The following is a 23,665-nucleotide window of genomic DNA, read 5'->3' on the forward strand; positions in this document are numbered from 1 at the left end:
TAAAGCCCTGGAGCAAGGTGGGTAAAGAAGACAATATGATGTCTTAGACTGCTTTTGTGGCTCATTTTTAAAAGACTGAATTCAGACTTAAAGAATAAAGATAAGGAGAAAGGCATCGAGGCTGCAGGTTCCCGCAGCCCTGGGAAGTGGCTGTTTGCTGGAGACAAGAAGATGAGATTTCTCAAGCTGGGCTCCAGGCTAGAAGGAACAGAATGAACCCATCCAGGGCACAGAGCTGAGCTGGGTGACAGTACCCTCGTTGTCCATTCTCTCCTTGCCCCTACCTGTCCCCACTGGTCTCTGCCAGCCTGTTGTTCATTATTGCAAAGGCTCCTATCCCCCCTGAGAATTCATCGTCCAGTGACAGAGTGCTGGTCTGGTGGGGGCAGCCATTGGCCGTTTCGGACAGCTGCTTCTGGAGGATGGCTAGTGAGACCTTGTTGGCCGCCAAGAAGTCCTTCATGGAGATCATCTCACCCGAGAGACGCCGCCCGTCCGTGTCACTCTCTATGACTCCATCTGTTTCTATGGAGATGTCGCACCGGTTCTGGACAGTGCCTGGCATCACCACGTTCCTCCGGGACTGCAAGAGTCTTCTCTGGCATTGTTGGCAGCACCCGCCATCCATCTTCCTCAGGATCCAGTTCACGGACTGTTTAATGAGGATGGAGATGACATTGAACAAGGAATAGATGCAGCAGACGCCCATGAGGATGAAGACGAAGTTGGCGAAGCGGTAGAGGCCCTGGCTAGCATACCGGGCATTCTGGCTGCTGACAAGGTCCCCAAAGCCAATGGTGCTGAAAGCCACAAAGCAGAAGTAGAGCGCGTCGAAGTAGCTCCAGCCTTCCACGGAGGTGTACATGGCGGACGCGCAGCAGGAGATGAGGAGGGAGGCCATGCACAGGATCAGCATGACATAGTACACGGAGGGCTTCCAGCCAGCCGAGCCGTCCACCTCACCCTTCCCCGGGTTCTTCAGGCTCTGCTGGGGCAAGGCCCCCCGCCTCTGGAGCTGCCGCTGGTGGCACGATTTCATGATGCAGGCGATGACGGTGATCAGGCGCTCCAGGAAGAGGTTGAAGAACAAGATGGTGCTGGAGCACCCGAGGAGGCCATAAAAGATCAGAAAGAGTTTTCCTTCTACCGTTGCTGGAGTCGTCATCCCAAACCCTGCAGGAGACAAAAATCAGAGGAGAGTGAGGGAGATCTCGGCCGTGAATGGGGTCAGTCTTGGCTTTGATGGCTGGCAAAGGACCTGAATAAACAGTTTCGTAAAAGCACTCTGTCCTAGCCTTTCTAGGAAGGAGAGGGAGAATTCTGACTTGCTTTTTTTTTTGCGGTACACGGGCCTCTCACTGCTGTGGCCTCTCCCATTGTGGAGCACAGGCTCCGGACGCGCAGGCTCAGCGGCCATGGCTCATGGGCCCAGCCACTCCGTGGCATGTGGGATCTTCCCAGACCGGGGCACGAACCCGTGTCCCCTGCATCGGCAGGTGGACTCTCAACCACTGTGCCACCAGGGAAGCCCCTGACTTGCTTTTGAAGACACTAAGTGTTGATCAGAGCTGGGCTGCTCAAAGTCCATATGGTGCCACAGTGCAAATCAGAACAAGGTACCTCTTCCTCTGAGTGGATACCACCAGTGACAGTGGCTTGGTGATGAGAATGTGGGCTGGATTTCAGCCTCCCCTCCCGATTCTGCTGTAGATGTCCTCATACAGTAGATGACCTGAACGACCATACTTAACAGACGTTGTTCAGAGAGATAAACAAAGGCTCATACAAAGAAAAGTCTTACAGAATTCACTTATTCTATAAACACTTATTGGCTGCCATTCCAGGAATGGGGGATAGAACTGTGGAGAAAGATAGATCTGGTCTCTGCCTTCATGGAGCTCTAATGTAGTGAAGTGATTACTATGTTGTGTGATCAGTGTTGTGATAAGCATGGTGCTGGAGAATGTTCAGGGTCTTATGGGAGCTATTAAGAGGGAAACCCATCTCAGACTTGGAGTCTAGGAAGACTAAACAGGGAGAACCTAAAGCTAAAGCGGAGTTAGGCAAGGCAAGGAGGGTGCGTGTGTGTGTGTGTGTGTGTGTGTGTGTATGTGTGTGTGTGTATATGTGTGTGCGCGCGCATGTGTATATGTGTGTGTGTGTATGTGTGTGCGTGTGCATGTGTATATGTGTGTGTGTGTGTGTGTGTGTGTGCGCCTGGTGGTGGTGATGTTTCAGGCAGAGAAACAGCACATGTCAGCATATACGGAAATGAACAATTTGCTCCAGATTTTCCCATCTTTAAACAAAACTCTCATGCTTTGGGAGTGGTAACTGACGTGTTAGTTATAGTTTGATAACATATAAAAAGTCTCTCTTGCCTTTGTCTCTTACTGTTCACAGTTTTGACTTTCTTGACCTTTCTACCCCTACACACAGATATGATAGTAAGGATACCAAGGATACCAACTGTAGGACAGTGGACATCACTAAGAAAAAGGAGAAACGGAAGAAAAATACACTCAGTATTTCTCACTCAGGGGCACTAATCTTCAGCCCACCGTGAGGGACACGAAATTCTTCCAAGCAAATGATTCAGTAAACATGAGGAGTCTGATTTGTTTGAGGGGATGGGCATCAAAGTCCTTCTGATAATAAACACCATCTGAAAAATAAGTACTCATCACGCCACCCTGGGTTCAGATTTTTTATTCAAGCCAAACCTCCTTCTTTGTATTTTTTCTTTATTATCAAGCTCAGTTTCCTAACCGAGGCCACATCATTGGGATCTCTAGGATTCACCCATTATCCTCCTTCCTGATAACACCTGCTATCATCAAGCCAACACTTTTCTTTGCTGCCACAGCTCAGCCCGTGGCTGCCTCCCAGTGCATCCTGGGACGTGGTCAGATCAGACCTCGCGATTTGTGAACTTCTGGCATTATGACTTCCTGCTTCCTCATGTGGAGCCAATGGGCCACCTTTCCCAAACACCTAGGTGTGCATACTGTGTTGCCATTTAGTTTTCCAAGTAAATTCAACTTTCCTTTCTCAGCATACAAGGGTCTATCTAGGGTAGGAAATTAACAATATATAGCCAAAAGCCTGCAGGAAGATAGTGATTGCTTTTTAGCTGGTTGGCATGGAGTGGAATGGGTGATCAGGTAAGGAAGGAGCGAGGGGCAGGGAATAATTCCACTGGGAGTTACAGTCCTGGCCCTTTAATGGTAGAAAGTCAGACCATCATCTCTTCTCTGGGAACTCTTGTTTTGAAAATTAAAGGCCTTTAGTGACTCTTGACAGTGTAGGTTTCATTTGTTAGATATCTTCATTATGATGTAAGGAAATTCTCTCTTTGCTGTCTTTTCTCTTGTTAGTAACTTTAATTCTTATCCCCAAGCTTGAGTTGCAATGAGGCGGTTGAAGTAGTGGAGAATTAAGAAAAAACTTACTGAGTTTAAGGACTGAGCTGAGAGCAGTGTCTTTTTCTACCCAGTCTGAAGAACATGGAGGAGCGACCAAGGTGTGGAGTGATTAGTTCCTGATCACTTAGGGCTGCGGGGGGGACCTCCTCTGGCTCAGTGAATTCCTGAAACCAGTAAGCTTGTGAATGCTTCTGCACTAAGAAGAGATAAAAATGAAAGCTGGAGCCCTTGCCCCAAAGCTGTAAGGCTAGCAGAGTATTGCGGCTGTCTCCATTGAAACAGAACTGAGGCAACACGCAGGAAAAAGAAGAAACGTTTATCTGCAGCCATTTATTGACCCAACAACATTCCAAAAAAAGGATAAAGTTATTGAAAATAGGGAAGGCCCAATATACCCTGAGAAAACCATAATTCAAAAAGACACATGCACCCCAATGTTCACTGCAGCACTATTTACAGTAGTCAGGACATGGAAGCAACCTAAATGTCCATCAGCAGAGGAATGGATAAAGAAGATGTGGTACATATATACAATGGAATATTACTCAGCCATAAAAAGGAACGAAATTGGGCCATTTGTTGAGATGTGGATGGATCTAGAGATTGTCATACAGAGTGAAGTAAGTCAGAAAGAGAAAAACAAATACTGTATATTAACGCATATATGTGGAATCTAGAAAAATGGTACATATGAACCTATTTGCAGGACAGGAATAGAGACACAGAGAATGAACATGTGGACATGGTGAGGAAGAGGGGATGGGATGAATTCGGAGACTGAGATTGACATATATACACTACCATGAGTGAAACAGACAGCTAGTGGGAACCTGTCATATAGCACAGGGAGCTCAGCTGGGTGCTCTGCAGTGACCTAGTTGGGTGGGATGGGGATGGGGTGGGAGGGAGGTCCAAGAGGGAGGGGATATATGTATACATACAGCTGATTCACTTTGTTGTGCAGTGGAAACTAACACAACATTGTAAAGCAACTATATCCCAATAAAAAACAACAATAACAACAAAAAACAATTCAACAGGGCAACTCATTTTTTGAGCTGTATTTGTTAAATTAAAAAATATATTAAAAATAAGGGAAGGCCCAGAGGTAACAACAGGTGTATATGTGGAGGAGTGAGGGGAGGCATTTGCCAACAATCAGAGAGCTTTCTTGTGTAACGCAAGACGCAAGTGGGCAAATGTTTTCTTTTACAAAATCTTCTTCTGATCCCAGAAGGAACTTAATGATTTTCCTCTTGGAGAGCAGAGAAGCAGGAGTAATGAGTAGCTCTCAGTCAAAGGTAAGAACAACTATTTATTGAGCATCTGTTAAGGTCAGGGGCAGCACTAGGTGTCTGGGCCACACGATGATGGCCTGGACAAGGTCCTCGGCCTCCAGGAGCCCATCATCCAGGCTGCGACAGATAAACTGCTGTCTACAAAACAAGGCAGAGTGAGTCAAGGGCCAAAGTAAAGTCACAGTGGTGCTATCCTGGCTTCAGGGTCCCAAATGCAGGCTCACTTGGGATGAACGCCTGGGATCCATGTAGACGTGTTGCTGAAGCCAGCTGACAAGCTTGACAAGCTGATTTTTCTCCAATGACTGAGACTTCTAGTGATTTTGCAACACGTTCCAGGGATTTAAAATCTCTATATTCTATCTTGTTTGGTTGGTTTTCAAACATTCAATTTTATGAAAGAAAGGATAACCTGTGACTTTTTTTTAACATCTTTATTGGGGTATAATTGCTTTACAATGGTGTGTTAGTTTCTGCTTTATAACAAAGTGAATCAGTTATACATATACATATGTTCCCATATCTCTTCCCTCTTGCGACTCCCTCCCTCCCACCCTCCCTAAACCCGTGACTTTCGATTACCTGCACTATTTGCTTGATCACTACCACCTTTTCAATCAGCAAAAATGACAGAAGATGGCACAAGCGGTGTTATTCATAGAAGCAACGGGAGACAGCTTCCTAATATTTGCAGTTAGAGGTGTTGCCATGGCTTTTACTACTCTCAGAGCTTAACAGTGTGTCAGCTAATAATGCAGGCTTTTTCATAGAAAGTCTCCCACTTTTTTGAGTCCCATAATACTGAGCATTACGGATCCCTTGGATTGGGAATAATAAGCCTCAGGGTCCTCCTTAGTGGAGGAAAAGGACACAGGTATTATCAAAGGCCTGCCCTCTGCCAGGTATCACTGACTCCTAATACCCAGGCCCGCTCCCGGGTGTACAGGTGTAAAGTAAAGCCAGAGTTAGAACCTAGATTTATCTTGTCTCCCAGGCTTGTGATCTTTCCACCTGCCTACGCTAAGTGAGTGAAACCACTGTCAGGTGTACACACTGTAAGCAGAACTGAGAGAGGGAAATTAAGCAAGCGTCTAATGCTTTACATAGACACCCAGACTGCAGTAGCTGCCAGATCTGGTACCAAAATCAGGGGATCGGCTGAATCAGAACCTGAAACCCTACAGTCTTCACTTACATTTCTGAACGTACGTGTGCCTCTCCCAACGACAGATGCCATTACATCGGTTTAAAAAACTTGTTACACCCCATGCATTCGGTCTCTTTGTATTTCATAGGCACACAAATGAATCTGATTGTCACAGGTGGTGCTTTCCAATATATAGTTTCTTTCCTGTGCTTCAAGCCTGCAGTCTCCTGATTTGTGTCCAGCCCCTGAGTCTAGGAGCAGATGAGCTAGCTGACTGGGGATCAAGGGCACCTAGGTTTGGTTTGGAGGCCAAGGGAGCTCGCCTGGCAGTCTACTTCGGCTGAGCTCCCTTGGCCATTGCAGATCTGTTTTAATGTGCTCCTGGGACCAAACCGGGCTCCCTGGTGTCCTTGGGGCCAGGAATGAAGCAATTAGGCACTGCCAGCGTCCCAGTCAACCCCAAAAGAGGCCTTCACTTAGACCATGAAGAGAGGAGAATAGGTCTGCCGTCTCCCACCCTTTTATGCGTATAGCGTCAACTACATATTCTTTCAAAATTAGTCAAGATGAAAAATCAAAAAGCTTCGCATTATATTTTCAAATATACACAGAGGTAGAGAGACTACTATAATAAGCCCTCATTTCCCAGTTTCAGCAATTGTCCAGATCTTGCCAATCATGCTTCTCCTATTCCACCCTACCCCCTTTATTTGCTGGAATTTTTTAAAGTAAATCCCAGACAGCATGCCATTTCATCCATTAATAATGATGCATCTGTAACTGACAAGGACTTTATTTTCCCAGTATAACCACTATGTCGTTATCACACCTAACAAAATTAACACTAACTTTTTTTTTTTTTTTTTTTTGCGGTATGCAGGCCTCTCATTGTTGTGGCCTCTCCCGTTGCAGAGCACAGGCTCCGGACGCGCAGGCCCAGTGGCCATGGCTCACGGGCCCAGCCGCTCCGAGGCATGTGGGATCTTCCCGCACTGGGGCACGAACCCATGTCCCCTGCATCGGCAGGCGGACTCTCAACCACTGCGCCACCAGGGAAGCCCAACACTAACTCTTTAACACCAATACCCAGTCCATATTTCAGTCTCTCAAAAATATATTTTTACAGACCATCTGTATGAATCAGGATCCTAACAAGGTCAATGCAGTATATCTTTTAAGTCTCTTTCATTTGTTAACAGTCTCCATTTCCATTTTTTTTTATGCCATTGACTTGTTGGGCAAATGTGTCCTGTAGACTTAAATCATAATTTTTTCCAGAAACATTTGGGGAAAAATGTATATTATGAGAGTGACTTCAGATGAAGTAGCAAATTTCAAACATTGCATGGGGACATACTAATTGGCATAAACTGTCTAGAAAGCAATTTGGGAATATGCATCAGACATCTTAAAAATATTTATATCTTTCTCTCTGTTTTTTTTATTTTTAGGAATATATCCCCCAAAGTATTAGAAATGTGACTAATTACATACAGTGATGTCACCCTGGCTTTACTTTTAATAATGAAAATCTTTAGCAACCTAAGTGTCAGATAACAGGGCAAGGACTAAATAAAAGTAGCCATTAAAATGAAGTCATTAAAATTACACATAGGGCTTCCCTGGTGGCGCAGTGGTTGAGAGTCCGCCTGCCGATGCAGGGGACACAGGTTCGTACCCGGGTCCGGGAAGATCCCACATGCCGCGGAGCGGCTGGGCCCGTGAGCCATGGCCGCTGAGCCTGTGTGTCCAGAGCCTGTGCTCTGCTACGGGAGAGGCCACAACAGCGAGAGGCCCGCGTACCGCAAAAAACAACAACAACAAAAAATTACACATACATAACAGAACTAAAACAAACAATCCTAGAATCTATATGGAATCATAAAAGACCCAGAATTGCCAAAGCAATCCTGAGGGAAAAAAGAACAAAGCAGGAGGCAAAACCCTCCCAGACTTCAGACAATACCGCAAAGCTACAGTAATCAAACAGCATGGTACTGGCACAAAAACAGACACAGGGATCAATGGAACAGAATAGAGAGCCCAGAGATAAACTCATATACCTACAGTCAATTAATCTTTGGCAAAGGAGGAAATAATATACAGTGGGGAAAAGACAGTCTCTTCAGCAAGTGGTGTTGGGAAAGTTGGAAAGTCACATGTAAATCAATGAAGTTAGAACACACTCTCACACTCTACACAAAAATAAAATGGCTTAAAGATTTAAATATAAGACATAACACCATAAAACTCCTAGAAGAGAACACAGGCAAAATATTCTCTGACATAAATCATACCAATGTTTTCTTAGGTCAGTCTCCCAAGGCAATAAAAATAAAAGCAAAAATAAACAAATGGGACCTAATCAAACTCATAAGCTTTTGCACAGCAATGGTAAACAAAATGAAAAGACAACCTACGGACTGGGAGAAAATATTGCAAATGATGCGACCAATAACGGCTTAATTTCCAAAATGGGAAGAAGACCTAAATAGACATTTCTCCAAAGAAGACATACAGATCGCCAATAGACACATGAAAAGATGCTCATCGTTGCTAATTATTAGAGAAATGCAAATCAAAACTACAATGAGGTACCACCTCACACCGGTCAGAATGGCCATCATTAAAAGTCTACAAATAACAAAGTGAGAGAGTGGCATGGACATATATACACTACGAAACGTAAAATAGATAGCTACTGGGAAGCAGCCGCATAGCACAGGGAGACCAGCTGGGTGCGTTGTGACCGCCTGGAGGGGTGGGATAGAGAGAGTGGGAGGGAGGGAGACGCAAGAGGGAAGAGATATGGGAACATATGTATATGTATAACTGATTCACTTTGTTATAAAGCAGAAACTAACACACCATTGTAAAACAATTATACTCCAATAAAGATGTTAAAAAAAAAAGTCTACAAATAATAAGTGCTGGAGAGGGCGTGAAGAAAAAGGAGCCCTCCTACACTGTTGGTGGGAATGTAAATTGGTGCAACCACTACAGAAAACAATATGGAGGTTCCTCAGAAAACTACAAATAGAGTTGCCATATGATCCAGCAATCCCACTCCTGGGCATATAGCTGGAAAAAACTGTAATTCGAAAAGATACCTGCATCCCTATGTTCATAGCAGCACTATTTACAGTAGCCAAGACATGGAAACAACCTGTGTCCACTGACAGATGAATGGATAAAGAAGATGTGCTCCATATAAATAATGGAAAACTACTCAGCCATCAGAAAGAATGAAATAATGCCACTTGCAGCAACATGGATGGACTTAGAGATTATCAAACTAAGTGAAGTAAGTCAGAAAGAGAAAGACAAATACCATATGATATCATTTATATGTGAAACCTAAAATATGACACAAATGCATTTATCTGCAAAACAGAAACAGACTCACAGATAATAGAGAACAGACTTGTGGTTGCCAAGGGGGAGGGGGATGTGGGAGGGATGGAGTGGGAGTTTGGGATTAGCAGATGTAAGCTTTTATATATAAAATGTATAAACAACAATGACCTACTGTATAGCACAGGTAACTGTATTCAATACCCTGTAATAAACCATAATGGAAAAGAATATGAAATAGAATATATACCTATACATATATATGCATAACTGAATCACTTTGCTGTACAGTGGAAATTAAAACATTGTAAATCAACTATACTTCAATAAAATAAATTTTTAAAAATTCTGTATACATAAGATATATATATTATGTACAAAATAAGCTATAAGGACATATAAACAGGGAATATAGCTAATATTCTATAATAACTATAAATGGAGTAGAACCTTTAAAAATTGTGAATCACTATATTGTACACCTGTAACTTATATAATATTGTACATCAACTATGTTTCAATTTAAAAATTACATGTACAAATAATTTTTAATGACTAGAGAAAATGTTAAGTGGAAAAAAGCAGAGCCAAAGTGTGTCTGCGGAATGACTCAAGCCTGGGACATCCTCATTAAATATTTGTTGGATGAAAGAATAAACTTTACAAAATATATGTATACAGCTATATATATTGCAGCACTTAGGGTGTTTTTGGATGCCAGTAGCAGCAAATCATAAGTAGGGGTAGCTTAAACATGAAGGGGATATATTATCTCATAGAACATGAAATTTGGAGATAGGGCAGCTCCAGGAACGGTTCATTAGGTGGCTTTCTAACATTTCACCTTTCTGGCTCTGGCTCCATCAACATGTCGTCTAGTCCCCCCTCCACGCCAAAAGCTTCAGGAGTTACCTCCTCACACATCAGTGTCCAGAGTCAGAACATATTGTGTTCCTGCCTTGTTTACGTCTTTATCGGAGGAGAGAATCCTTTCCAGAAATCCCCTAGCAAAATTCCCTTTGTATACCATTAAGCAGCACCAAGTCACACACCCACTTCTCAAACCAGTTATCTACAGGAGGAATGGATTTCCTCTTAGACTGGTCAGGGTTTACCAGCGCCCCTGAGGAAGAGAGGGACCTCAAAACAGGCAATGTCTGCCACAAACATACACAGAAAAAAACAAAATAAAGGGAAAGACACAAAAGTTTCAATCGGTTATTTCAGAGTGGTGATAATTCTTTCTTAATGATTTATATCATTTATTACCTTTAAACTGAGAAAAATATGTTATAATATTCTGGAATGTTTCCTCAGATTGCAGGTAAACCCCTGCCCAGAAGAAGCGTTCCTCTTGATTCATCTCATTAATACACCGAGAAATCAAACTTTGACTTGAATAAATGTTTTCATAATCTTTTTAAAATTTTTTTATTAAAAATTTTTTAATAAAAAAATTTTATTTTTAAAATTTTTTGGGGGGGTTGTTTTTTCTTACAATTATTATTTATTTATTTATTTTTGGCTGCATTGGGTCTCTTGCTGCGTGCGGGCTTTCTCTAGTTGCAGCGAGTGGGGGCTACTCTTTGTTGCGGTGTACGGGCTTCTCATCGCGATGGCTTCTCTTGTTGCGGAGCACGGACTCTAGGCGCTCAGGCTTCAGTAGTTGTGGCTCACAGGCTCTAGAGCGCAGGCTCAGTAGTTGTGATGCACAACTTAGCTGCTCCGCGGCATCTGGGATCTTCCTGGACCAGGGCTCGAACCCGTGTCCCCTGCATTGGCAGGCGGTTCTTAACCACTGCGCCACCAGTAAAGTTCTTTTTTTTTGGTTTTTGATTCAGAAATGTTAAGCCTCTTTGTGTGGTTTCATAGGGGTTTGTGGGTGTTTTTTTCAAAAGACCCTCCAATTTCAATTGGGAAGGAAAAAGGGGGCAAGAGCAGACCCCATGGATTATTCTTGGGGGGGAGGTTAGGGGGTGGGGAGTGGGTTCCAATGATGGAAGAGTCAAGGGTCTCATCAGGCACACTATCTCTACACAGCCTTCACGTCCAAGGTTTTGTGTTACAGGTGAGGAAACTGAGGCACCAGTAAGCCAGGTAACCTTCATGCGTGGTGGAGGCTTGGCCTGAACCCAGGTTCTCCATCCAGACTGCCCTCCTTTACTCTTGTTGCCTGTGGTCAACTGTTTCCAGAGATGATTTTGAGCTAACTGCTCCCATCCCTGAAAGCACTTATTGGTCCTCCCATCAACAGGTGAAGCCTACTTCGCTTCCCCTTGAATCTTGAGTGACCTTGAGACTGGCTCTGATCACCAGAATGTGGTAGAAGTGAGGCTGCACCAGTTCCAGGCTTAAATGGTAAGAAGCCCAGCAATTTTGTCTTTCTCTCTCTGGATCCATGAGTTGCCGTGTAAGAAGTGTGACCCCTGAGCTGGAGAAAGAGGCTCGGCTCTCCCCAGCCATTCCAGCCTCCCCAGATATTGAGTAAAGCCATCTTGGACATTCCAGCCCCAGTCGAGCTCCAAGTTAAATGCAGTTGTATGAGTTATACCAGATGATACCTGATGGAACCAAAGAACCACCAGCTGAGCCCAACAGATCCACAGAATTATGAGAAATGTCCATGGTTGTTGTTTAAGCCACTACTTTGGAGCAGTTTGCTACACAGCAAGCGATGGATAATGAAATGACTTCTCTCTGGGACTTGCAGTTTGTTCACCAGGCATCTTCTCTATTTCCCTGCCCTTCCAGCTCCCCCCTCCATTTTTTATTTTGGCCACACTGTGCGGCCTGGCTCCTAATAGGCCATGGACCGGTACCCCTCCTTGGCCCGGGGGTTGGGGACCCCAGCCCTATGGCACAGATTTTCATAACAATATTCATAGTGCTAAACAGCCACCTCTTTTAAAACATTTATTTAATTAATTTATTTATCTATTTTTTGGCCACGTTGCGTCTTAGTTGCAGCACGCAGGGTCTTCGTTGAGGCATATGGGATCTTTCGTTGCAGCGTGGCCTCTTCATTGTAGGGCTTCTCCCTAGTTACGGTGCACGGGCTTTTCTCTAGTTGTGGCGTATGGGTTTCCTCTCTCTAGTTGTGGCGTGCAGGCTCCAGGGTGCGTGGGCTCTGTAGTTTGCAGCACGCAGCGCGCGAGCTCAGTAGTTGTGGCGCTCGGGCTTAATTGCCCCGCAGCATGTGGGATCTAGTTCCCGGACCAGGGATTGAAGCCGCGTCCCCTGCATTGGCAGGCGGATTCTTTACCCCTGGACCACCAGGGAAGTCCCAACAGCCACGTCTTGAGAATGGATTCCAGAAGAGATGCTTCCATTGATGGCTAACTGCTGCTAGGGTATAAACTGAAGTTAACGTACACAACACACACTTACCTGTTTATAGTGAAGTTTCTAATGGTAAATGACCACTCAAACAACACAATAACACCAGAAACTGCTTGTGTTAACGCCCTGTCAGGATTTTTCTATGACAAGCCAGGGTTTGAACGCTCTAACGGAAAGCTGTGGTTGTGGACCAAATGCTGACACGCCCTACAGGAGAGAAACAACTTCCATTCACCTCACACTTGAGGCACCCCTGTACTAAGGCAAAGGAACAAGAGGATGACTCATCGTTCTTGAAGACCTTCTAAAACTTTTAAAAAGTCTCTCCTTTCCCATCCTAAACACTCTGTTGAGTGCTGCCGATAAACAAAACATCCCTTTGGCTTGATGGGGTTTCACATGACACCATGTTTGTGGTCACCCTAATCTTCCTTATACAAACTAAAAAGACAGTCCTCACTAATTAGTAACATCAAGCTAAGAATGTCTCGCCTTTGACACGGTTCTTTCTCCACAACCAAACACTGGAAAATTACCAAGAAGGAACGATGGGACGCGAAATTGGCTTTCTCTGGCCTCTTTCAGTTTTCCTTCCTGGTCCAGCATTGTGCCCTGTGGCTACGGTCACAAATTAAGCCCTTTCTTAATTTTTAAATAGTGAAACTACTCCTTAAAAACAAGCACCTATGGACTTCCCTGGTGGCGCAGTGGTTAAGAATCTGCCTGCCAATTCAGGGGACACCGGTTTGAGCCCTGGTCGGGGAAGATCCCACATGCTGCAGACCAACTAAGCCTGTGTGCCACAACTACTGAGCCTGCGCTCTAGAGCCCACGAGCCACAACTACTGAAGCCTGTGTGCCTAGAGCCCATGCTCCGCAACAAAAGAAGCCACTGCACTGAGAAGCCCGCGCACTGCAACAAAGAGTAGACCCCGCTCACTGCAACTAGAGAAAGCCCGTGCACAGCAACGAAGACCCAACACAGCCAAAAATAAATGAATAAATAAATATATTTATTTATTTATTAAAAAAAAGCACCTGTAATTATGTTCTCTCTTGAACAAAACTGCCCTCCCCAAGATTACAAAGAAATGGTTCAATTAAGTAGAATGTTAGCACAACACAGGTGGCAACTGATGAAAGGTGCCTTTTCTTCAACATGAGTGAGAGGATCTGGCTGCAAGACATTATGAAATTGATACCTTTATTTTAATGGATATCCAGATACAGCATAAGCAAATGCACCTGCCTTTTTGAATTTCTTGCTGCTGCTGAGAGGGATGTAAGGTTCTCCTGGAGTGGTGGGAGCTGGTGTACACAACAGTGATGCCCACCTGTTCTGCTTGACCTGGGATGGCTCCCAGCCCACCTTCTCAACACCTCGCTTCTCCCACAGCAGCAGCCTTTTAGCTCCTTCATGGGACCCTAGTGCTTCTAGAAATCTGGTGTGAAAGTCAAAGACCTACAGAATACTGATGTTTCTCTAGCTTTTAGGGTTTTACTTAGATGTATGATCTAACAAGGATGAAAGAAGTATGGCCCAGGCAAGTAAATGACAGAATCATATAAGACCGAAGAAATCAATGTGTTATTTATACTATCACAATATATGTTCCTCCCCAGTCTGTACTGCTTCCCTAGAAACTCATGAAATTTCCTACATGTTACAGACTGAACGTTTGTGTCCTCCCCACATTTATATGTTGAAACCCTACCCCCTCAACGTGATGCATTAGGAGGTGGAACCTTTGGGAAGTAAACAGGATTAGATGAGGTCATGAGGGTGGAGCCGTCATGAAGGATTAGTGCCCTTATAAGATTCACCAGAGAGAGCTAGTTTCTTCTTCTCTGCTCTCGACCACGTGAGGATACAAGGTGAAGATAGCAGTCTGAAACACCTAAGGGAGCTGTCACCCAAGAACCTAACCAAGCTGGCACCCTGATCTTGGAGTTCCAGCCTCCAGAACTGAGAGAAAGAAATCTCTGTGGTTTACTAGTCACCCAGTCTACGGTATTTGTTATAGCAGCTTGAGCTAAGACAGTACGTTACTACTGTACCCATACCTACCCTGCGTTACCTACAATTTCCTAGAAACATTTGGCAAACATCCTCATGTTTGCAAAGAAAACTAGCTCTAGGGAATCAAAGCTCCCTGCAGCAAATCAAGTTTTTCTTTCCTTTTTCCCCTTCCTTCCTTTGCTTCTAGTCTCCTACCCTCCATTTCTTTGAAAAAGTCTTTAGAGACTCAAACCTCATTCTTTGTAGAGGCACCTTCTGGGCTGTATCTAAATGAGTCACTGCTCTGTGATAAACTGTGCTTTGAGGGGCTCTGTTGGGGCCTTTTCTTAAAAACATTTAATTTTGATATTATTAGTTCCAGAAGGCAATTATAACTTTCTTTTGCCCAAAGCCAGTCGAGAACCCATTTCAGAAAGCACCATGACACCTGTGGCACAAATGGAATTGGTATAACAACTGCCGGCGGAGCTGTTTGAAAATAGTATAACAAAATGGTATTTTAGCTAGTCGTGGGGAAAGAAAGGGCTAGTTCATTAGGACTGATTTTTCCACTGAGGGAAAAAACACTGAAGACAAACACTTCCTGTGAACTCAGGCTATTAACCCAAATGCGAGGGTCTCTGCTAAGTTACTTCCGAAAATGGAAATGTGAACTTAAAAGTTGGAGAACAAGTCTGAGGTGCCCAGTGCAAACCAGAATTCAGGTGCACCCTGAATCTGATGTGCATCTCGTCAGTCACACTGTTTATGTTGAGCGGCATCAGATTTGATGGCAAAATCATGGGGCTGGAAAAGGGCAAAGGCACTCGTTACCCACTGGGGGATGGGAAGAAGAGTGAGAGGCTGCATATTCAGACAATAGGCCTTGAAAAGAATGGTTTAAACCCTAAACTTTATCTCAGGGACTCTCCTATCTGAGTGTACTTTCACTGGAGGCTTTCTGGAGTTGACACAAAGGGATTTTCTTCTGATGACATCATTTCTGATTTAACTGGCAAAACAGGCTCTATGATCAAAGTCCACCTAATTTGCCCATTTCTCCCTTAAAATTATGCTACACTTCTACCTTTCTCTTCTCTCCCATGTGCATCTGGAAGTATTCCTTCTCCTTGACAAGTAACCTGTGTTCTCTCTGCTTACTCATCCCTGCAACAAACATTTATTGAGCATGTACTATGTTTCAGACGCTGAGCTAACTCAGGTATCAGTAATCAGGTATCGGTAAATAAGATATCACCTTTCAGCTTCCTTCAACTATATTTCTTCCATAATTTATACTTTCTTTCTCTACCAATTTCTGCTTCATTGCCTACATTTTTCATGTTCATTGGCCTTCTGTTTCTCTTCTTTTGTGAATTCCTATTCATGTCTAGTCCATTTTCCAATTAGGGTATCTACTGTTTTTCTTATTGATTTGTGAGAGCACTTCATAGATTTTTAAGAAATTAACTTGTCATCTTTTACATATGTTGAAATAGTTTTCCCAATTTATGTCTGTCGTTTATTTTTACATGTTTTGTTGCTATGCCGAACTTTTTTTTTTTTTTTTTTGCGGTACGCGGGCCTCTCACTGTTGCGGCCTCTCCCGTTGCGGAGCACAGGCTCCGGACGCGCAGGCTCTGGACGCGCAGGCTCAGCGGCCATGGCTCACGGGCCCAGCTGCTCCGCGGCATGTGGGATCTTCCCGGACCGGGGCACAAACCCGTGTCTCCTGCATCGGCAGGCGGACTCTCAACCACTGCGCCACCAGGGGAGCCCTGAACTTTAACTTTTATGTAGGAAAAATCTAGCAGTTTCCATCAATCTTCTTTTGTGGCGTTTGGCTTTAGGAGTCATGGAGAGAAAAGTCCTTCCTTACCCCAAGAATATACTGGTATTCACTTACAGTTTGAATTTTAAAACTTGATAATCATTCCTGTTTAACTGTAGGGATCTAACATTTTGAAAATACTAGTTTGTTTTTCTCAGTACTATTTTTAGTTAAAATTTTTATTGAGATAACTGCAAACTGATAAGCAATCATAAGAAATAATAGTGTGTTTATACTTTACCCAGTTTTTTGCTAATACTCTGCAAAACTACAGTATAATATCATGACCAGGATATTAACATTGCTATAACCTACCATCTTATATTTACATGTTGCCTTTTTTACTCGTACTCGTGTGTGTGTATTTAGTTCTACACAACTTTGTCACATGTGTAGGCTCTTCAGCATCATTTTTAAATAGTCCATTCTTTTTCCACTCTCTTGAAATGTCATTTTTATCAGAGGCACCTTTCTTTTTTTTTTTTTTGCGGTACACGGGCCGCTCACTGTTGTGGCCTTTCCCGGTGCGGAGCACTGGCTCCGGACGCGCAGGCCCAGCCGCTCCGCGGCATGTGGGATCCTCCCAGACCGGGGCACGAACCCGCGTCCCCTGCATCGGCAGGTGGACTCTCAACCACTGCGCCACCAGGGAAGCCCGGCACCTTTCTTAAATTTGTTTCCGGATTATGTATTTTGTTCCATTGATCTGTCTATGCTGGGACTGGTACCCAAAACCCAAACAGTTCTCCTTTTTTAATATCCGTGAAGACTCTTCCCTCTTCCTTGTCCCCTCATCTCTTCCTCCTTTTTCTTTTCAAAAATGCCCAGCTTATTTCATGTCTAATTTCCCTGATGAGCTTTAGAATTATTTGGTTAAGTTCCAGAAAAGGTATTTGGATTTCTGATTAGAGTTGCCTTATGTTTAGAGATTCATTTGTAGAGAAATGACATCCTTACTAAATTGAGTTTTCCCACCAGGAAAACATTGTATCTCTATCCATTCACAGAAATCTTTAAAAAATAAGCCTTAGTAGAATTTTGTAATTTCCTCATATAAATCCATCACAAATCTCGTCGCACCGAATTCTGTTTCTTAGCTTTTGTAGGTGGTGTGAACAGAGTCTTTCCCTCTACCATATATATTTTTTTGGTTGTCTGTTTTCTTATTGGCTGTTTTATTGATGCATAGTTGATTTACAATATTATATTAGTTTCAGGTATACAACTTACTGATTCAATACTTATTATAAAAATTATACTCCATTTAAAGTTATTATAAAATATTGGCTGTATTCCCTATGTTGTACAATATATCCTTGTAGCTTATTTATTTTATACATATTAGTTTGTACCTCTTAAGCCCCTACTCCTATCTTCCCCCTCCCCCCGCCCTTCCGACTGGTAACCACTAGTCTGCTCTCTATATCTGTGAGTCTTTATTTGTGTGATATTCACTAGTTTGCTTTATTTTTTAGATTCCACATATAAGTGCTATTCTACAGTATTTGTCTTTCTGTCTGACTTATGTCACTAACCATAAGACCCTCCAAGTCCATCCATGTTGCTGCAGATGGCAAAATTTCATTCTTTTTTAAGGCTGAGTACTATTCCATTGTGTATATATAGCATATCTTTTTTATCCATTCATCTGTTGATGGACACTTTGGTTGCTTCCATATCTTGGCTATTGTAAATAGTGCTGCTATGAACAGTGGGATGTGTGCATCTTTTCAAATTAGCATTTTCATTTCTTTGGATATGTACCCAGGAGTGGAATTGCTGGATCATATGGTAGTTCTATTTCTAGATTTTTTTATGAGCCTCCCCCTCCCCTCCACAAGAAAAACCCCCAAACAAAACCAGAACATATGTCCTCATCCTTTGAGGCCCTTGGCAACTGCCTTTCCTGCTTCTCTCAGGCCCTGACCTCACCGTGCTAGTTATTGACGAACGCTTGCCCATTCCTAGACTGTGAGCTCAGCACATACCAGATACTCAAATCTTTAAAGTTTAATTTGTAATAAAAAAGTCAGCTCTCTCTTTGTGCTTTTGAATCTTCTGGATGAGCTTCTCTGCGAAGGCAAAAGAGAGTGGTTGGTGTAGGTTCAACAGAGAGATTCCTTCAACCTGGCCAAAGTGACTTGAGGCCCAAAAGGCAGCAGAATTTATCTGAAGGGGCAATCTGTCCCATCCATGTCCAGATATTTGTGGTTGCCGTATAGCTCCCTTGGAATACACTTCTCTTCTGCTCTCTGCACAAACAACTTCTCTCTTCCTTCTTTTTTTTTTTCTTTTTTCTTTTGGCTGCACTGCGCAGCTTGTGGGATCTTAGTTCCCGGCCCCGGGATCAAACCCAGGCCTTGGCAATGAAAGCACCGAGCCCTAACCACTGCACCTCCAGGGAACTCCCACAATTTCTCTTGCTCATCTGGGTGTTCTCATTTTGCTGTGGCCTGAAGGCCTGGACTGAGTTCCGGATCAGCACTTCTTTGTACTCTGTTAGACTTTAAGTTCCTTAAAAGCAGAGTCTCGTCCTTCAGCCTTCCCCGTCCCGGGGCCACCCCGCCACACACACAATGGTTAAGAACACCAAGCCTGAAGTCGGTCTGTCTGGGCTCACATCTGAGCCCCATCACTTTCCCAAGGACACTCAGCTAGAAAGGGATGCAGAGAGGGTTTGATCATTATCTTAACCTTGAGCAAATTATTTAAACTATGCCTTGGTTCCTTCATCTGCAAAACCAGGTAGTAACAACACCTTCCTCATAGGGTTTTTGTGGGGATTAAATGACCTAATACAGGCAAAATGCTAGAGTGGTGCCTTCAAGTTTGAAGTCAGCCCTTTAAAGGGGCCGCTGTCACTGACATATGGGGCCAAGCATCGTGCCTTGCACAGCGTTTGCTAAGTGATGCTTTCTGTAAACCTGAGTGTTCATCGTGCGCCTTGGGAAAACTCCTTACATAATCACAATGGCCCAATCACACGGTACACTTGACACCCACCATCCTGCCCTCACCATGGCACCTGGAATAGCATTTCCATTCATATTTGACTGGAGCCAGCCATCAGTAACAGACAGCGTACAGTGGCCGCACTGTCCACTGACTGGCCGTGCACGTGGCCCTGAGAGCAGCGGGCACCTGGAAGGAGAGGAGGGCCAGATGCTGAGTCTGTGGGCCCCATTTCTGACTTCTAACCTGCGCAGAAAGGCTGTAGCTGTCTTCTCTGGATACTTACAGTAGCCTCTTGACTGGTCTCCCTGCTGCTGTCCTTGAAACATCCTACAGCAGCCAGAGGTACCCTTCTGAAATATGTCAGATCACACACTCCTTGGTCCCAAACCCTCCAGTGACCCCCATTCACCGAAGTCCTTACAAGAACCTACAAAGTGGACCCAATCTGCCCCCTCCCTAATTCACCTCCGACTTCTCCAGCCCCTCTACGCCTCCAGCCCCAATGGCCTCCTTGCTTCTTCTACATCCCAGGCCCACTCGTGCACCTTTTACTCTTTCTGCTTTTCCCCTGGATAGCTGCAAGATTCGCCCCTTCACCTCTTTTCGGGTCTTTATTCAAATGGGTAGGGGAGCAGGCACTGTGGGTAGGAGAACACAGCACTGTGGTAGGAAAGCCCATTGCAGGGTTGGTAGAGATCACTCAGGATTGTTGGCAAGGGCAGAAAATTCCAGTGCTTTCAGGTCAAACCAAAGAGAACGTGAGCTACCTAATTACAGCCAGGTAGAACAAAGTACAAGAATCCTGACAGAGGTCAAGGCATAGGGACATATCAGAGATGAGGGACCAGGTAGAGGTCAGAATCCAAATGGAACTAACCACATGAGGTGGCAGGTCCATGCCAGGACCCGCTCACCGTCACCTGGAGCCCCCAGGACAGAGGCTGTTTGCCCTCACTCTAAGCACCTTTCCGGGTGGGTACATAAAGCCCGCCAGGTGTCACTGCTCTTGGGAGAAAAGCTGGGAGCACAGGGCGCATGGCTGCAGCTGCTGCACCTGAGGAGGGCTCCCTGCCGCGGAATCTTCTTCACAGCTCAGAGGCCTGCAGGTTGCAGCCCATGTTTCCTCCCAGGTCCCCTTCCAGTTCTCGTGACATCAGGTGGAGGACCTTGAGCAAACAGGAAATTTATTCATACCACAATATTCACTGACTACCCACTGCATGCCAGGCTATGGCTGTGCCCTGAGACCATGAAGAAAGAGTAAATCCAGTTCCCGCCTGCAAGTGCAGCGGTGAAGACAGAAACATACCAAGTATAAGTGAATGATAATAATAATAATAGCAACAGTTTACTGGGTGCCGGGCTCTGTGCTCTGAGCTTTACACGGATTACTTTACTTTAGGAGCCCATGAGGTAGGTACTACTGCTATTATTATTCCCATTTTACACACGAGACTTATGGGGGGTAAAATAAATTGCCCAGAGTCACACAGCCGAGAAGACGCAGAACCAGTCAGAGAAATACAGTCTTTTGGACTCCAAAGCTGTTTCCTAATCAGTAAACCCTGCTGACTTTTGGGGTGCTAGGTGATACTGTGGGGAGACCCCTAACTCTGACTGGGTGTAGGGAAAGGCCAGGGGAGGAGTGCCAGGGACATCAGAGAAGGCTTCCCCTGGGAGGTGGATGGAGGATGCCTGAGCTGAGCAGTCTAGGTAAAGAATGATGGGAACAATGTTCCAGGCTAGGGAGCTTCCAGTGCCTAGGAAGGGGCTCGAAAAGAGCATGGTGTGCCCAGGACAATGCCAGCAGGATGGGGATGGAGACAGAACGTCAAGGTCCAGATCAGGCCCTTACTATGATGTAGTCCAGCAAGGCCATGAGCTACAGATTTCTCAAGCCTCAGAAATCTCCAGAATGAAGCCCCCTGAACAGGAGTCCCCGTGTCGGTTAAAATGGGTTACCTATGAGGCTCTGTTAGCCATAGGCTTCCTTAAAGAAGTTTCCTTAGCATGTACACTTGAAAGTGGAAATCTGCTTCCTTGTACATGAGACAGACCTTCCCTGAAGTAGCTAGCTCCAAATATTTTTCTGGACTTTGTGGGTTGGAGTGTCTCGTTCATGAAGCCTTTTGAGGGCTGGATTGGGGATCCCACCTTTAACAGGAGATCAGAGTAGTTAAGCGTGTGGACTCTACGGCCAGACTCCCTGGGTTCAAAACCTGGTTCTGCTACGTGTTAGCTGTGGAAACTTGGGCAAGCTACTTAACCTCTGTTCCTCAACGTTCCCATGGAAGAGCCACAAAAGTTCCGTCTATCAACCTGCCTATTGTACCCAGAACAGCCGGTGACGAGTGCAGACTAGCCCCTGACAAGCCCCGCCCCCAACAAGCCGTGCCCCTGACAAGCTCCGCCTCCAGCCCGAGCTCCAAATCACGCTAGATGAACGAACATCTGCTCCAAGGAGCCACACCACCCGCCTGGAGAGAATGGCAGGACCACAGGGGAAAAAAAACCTTACCCTGAACTGCCCTTAGAGGAATTTCTTTTACCTCTTTCCATTTACCACTCAATCTTTTTAAAGTTTAGGAGTTGTCTACACTTGCTGTCTCCAGATGACTTTCCTAATAGTTCTGTCAATTTGACTCCTGCCTCACTGTTCTTGGGTTTGCCTAATCCAGCAGTTCATTGTAGTCCTCACTTGTTCTGCTGTGTTGATCCGCTTCCTCCTTATTGAAACTCTCCCCTTGGCTTCAGGGAACCGCTTGGTTCTTCCCATTTCTCTGGTCATCCCTTCATTGGTTTTTCCTTCTCCATCCACCCCATGGGATTGGTGCTCCCCAAGGAATGCCAACACTTCGCTCTTTTCTTTGTCTTCTCATCTTTGTGTGAATTCAACTACCCAGACACCTCCCAGAGAAAATAGAAGCCATTAGCACAGAACTTCTCAAGAAACCTACACACATCCCTGCTTCCACACGCTTCTAGCTTTCTCTTCTGCACCACGGATGAGGTGGCCCTTCCCCAACTAAGGTTAATCCCGCCATGTGTGCCTGTCTCCCACCTGTCTCCCAAGGGGTCCTGCTCCATCACTTACCTCCTCTTTCTCCTATATCTTTCATTCTCCTTCTCTAGACCCATCCTATCAGCATTTACACTTTTCAGGTCTCTCCCATGTCCTCCTATGATCACTACCTCTCTTCCTTCTCCTCTACTTCCCTGCCAAATGTCCTTAAACAGCTGAGAGAATCAGTTGTTTCCATTCCATATCTCCAGTTCACTCCTCTGGAACCTTTGGAATATGGGCTTAATTTCCCATCTCCAGAAAACCGTTCTCAGACAAGTCACTGAAACTTCTTTTCAGGAAGGCCAATGGATATGTTTTAGTCCTCTTCTTCCGTGGTCTCTCTGCAGCATTTGACACAACTGACCCCTCTTTTGTTGGAACTCCCTGTAGCTTTAGTTTCCATGACACCACACTCCTTTGCTTTTCCACAGGCCTCTGGTAGGTCCTTCTTGTTCTCCTGAGTGGTCTCTTGTTGTACTCCCCTTCAATGTCGGTTTTCCTCACCACTCTCTGTGTTCTGTCCTTTTCCCATTTTCAACACACTCTGACAGCGCTAACACATTCTCTGAGCTTTCACTACTATCTATATCCTGATGTCGTTAAAGTTATATCTCAACCCAGATCTCTCCAGTAAGCCAGACGTCTGCATTTACAGGTTCCATAGACACTTCAAACTCAACGTGCTCCAAACTGAAGTCATCATCCTTAAGCCCCAAATCCTTCCCTCCCTTTTGGGTGAAGAGTATCACCATTACCCCAACGCAGAACCCGTGGGGTTAGCTTGACTGCCCTACATCTTTTATCTGGTTAAACTTCATGTCCCATTGATTCCAGCCCTGGAATAGTTATCTGATCCATCACTGCCATATCCCTGGTCCAGGCCATCATCTCTCTTGCCTGGGTACCACCAGTCTTGTCCCACTCCTACCCATTCTTCATTCTGCAACTAGAACTTCAGTTAAAATGCAAAATTGACATTCCTGCTTCAAATCCTATAGTAGTCCTTGGAATAAAGTCCAAATTTCTCAGATATGCTGGCCTCTCTCTGCTTCTCCAATCTCATCTCTTGCTATACCCCTCTCATACTACACCACTGTCACGTTCTCCCCAACTTCTGGACCTAAGCCTAGAACTCTCTTTTATTATCCAGTCACCTCTTTGGCTGGATAATTTCTACAGTGTATCTCAAGTTTTGGATTAGACATCCTGAGTCCACCAAATCTTTGAGGACTGACCAGGTTGTGTGTCCCTTC

The 23,665-nt window shown here is 44.7% G+C and overlaps 1 protein-coding gene across 1 annotated transcript in view; it reads right to left on the reverse strand.

Moving 5' to 3' along the window:
- Nucleotides 1-261: 261 nt before the first annotated feature.
- KCNK13 (potassium two pore domain channel subfamily K member 13) overlaps nt 262-23,665 on the reverse strand; it is a 112,615-nt gene continuing 89,211 nt past the window's right edge. The window contains exon 2 of the mRNA XM_060165966.1: nt 262-1,173. Within this exon, the coding sequence (XP_060021949.1) occupies nt 281-1,173 (893 nt within the window). The 3' untranslated portion in view covers nt 262-280. The remainder of the gene's footprint in view (nt 1,174-23,665) is intronic.

Source organism: Lagenorhynchus albirostris, chromosome 1 (assembly GCF_949774975.1).
Source record: "Lagenorhynchus albirostris chromosome 1, mLagAlb1.1, whole genome shotgun sequence".
Taxonomy (NCBI): Eukaryota; Metazoa; Chordata; class Mammalia; order Artiodactyla; family Delphinidae; genus Lagenorhynchus; species Lagenorhynchus albirostris.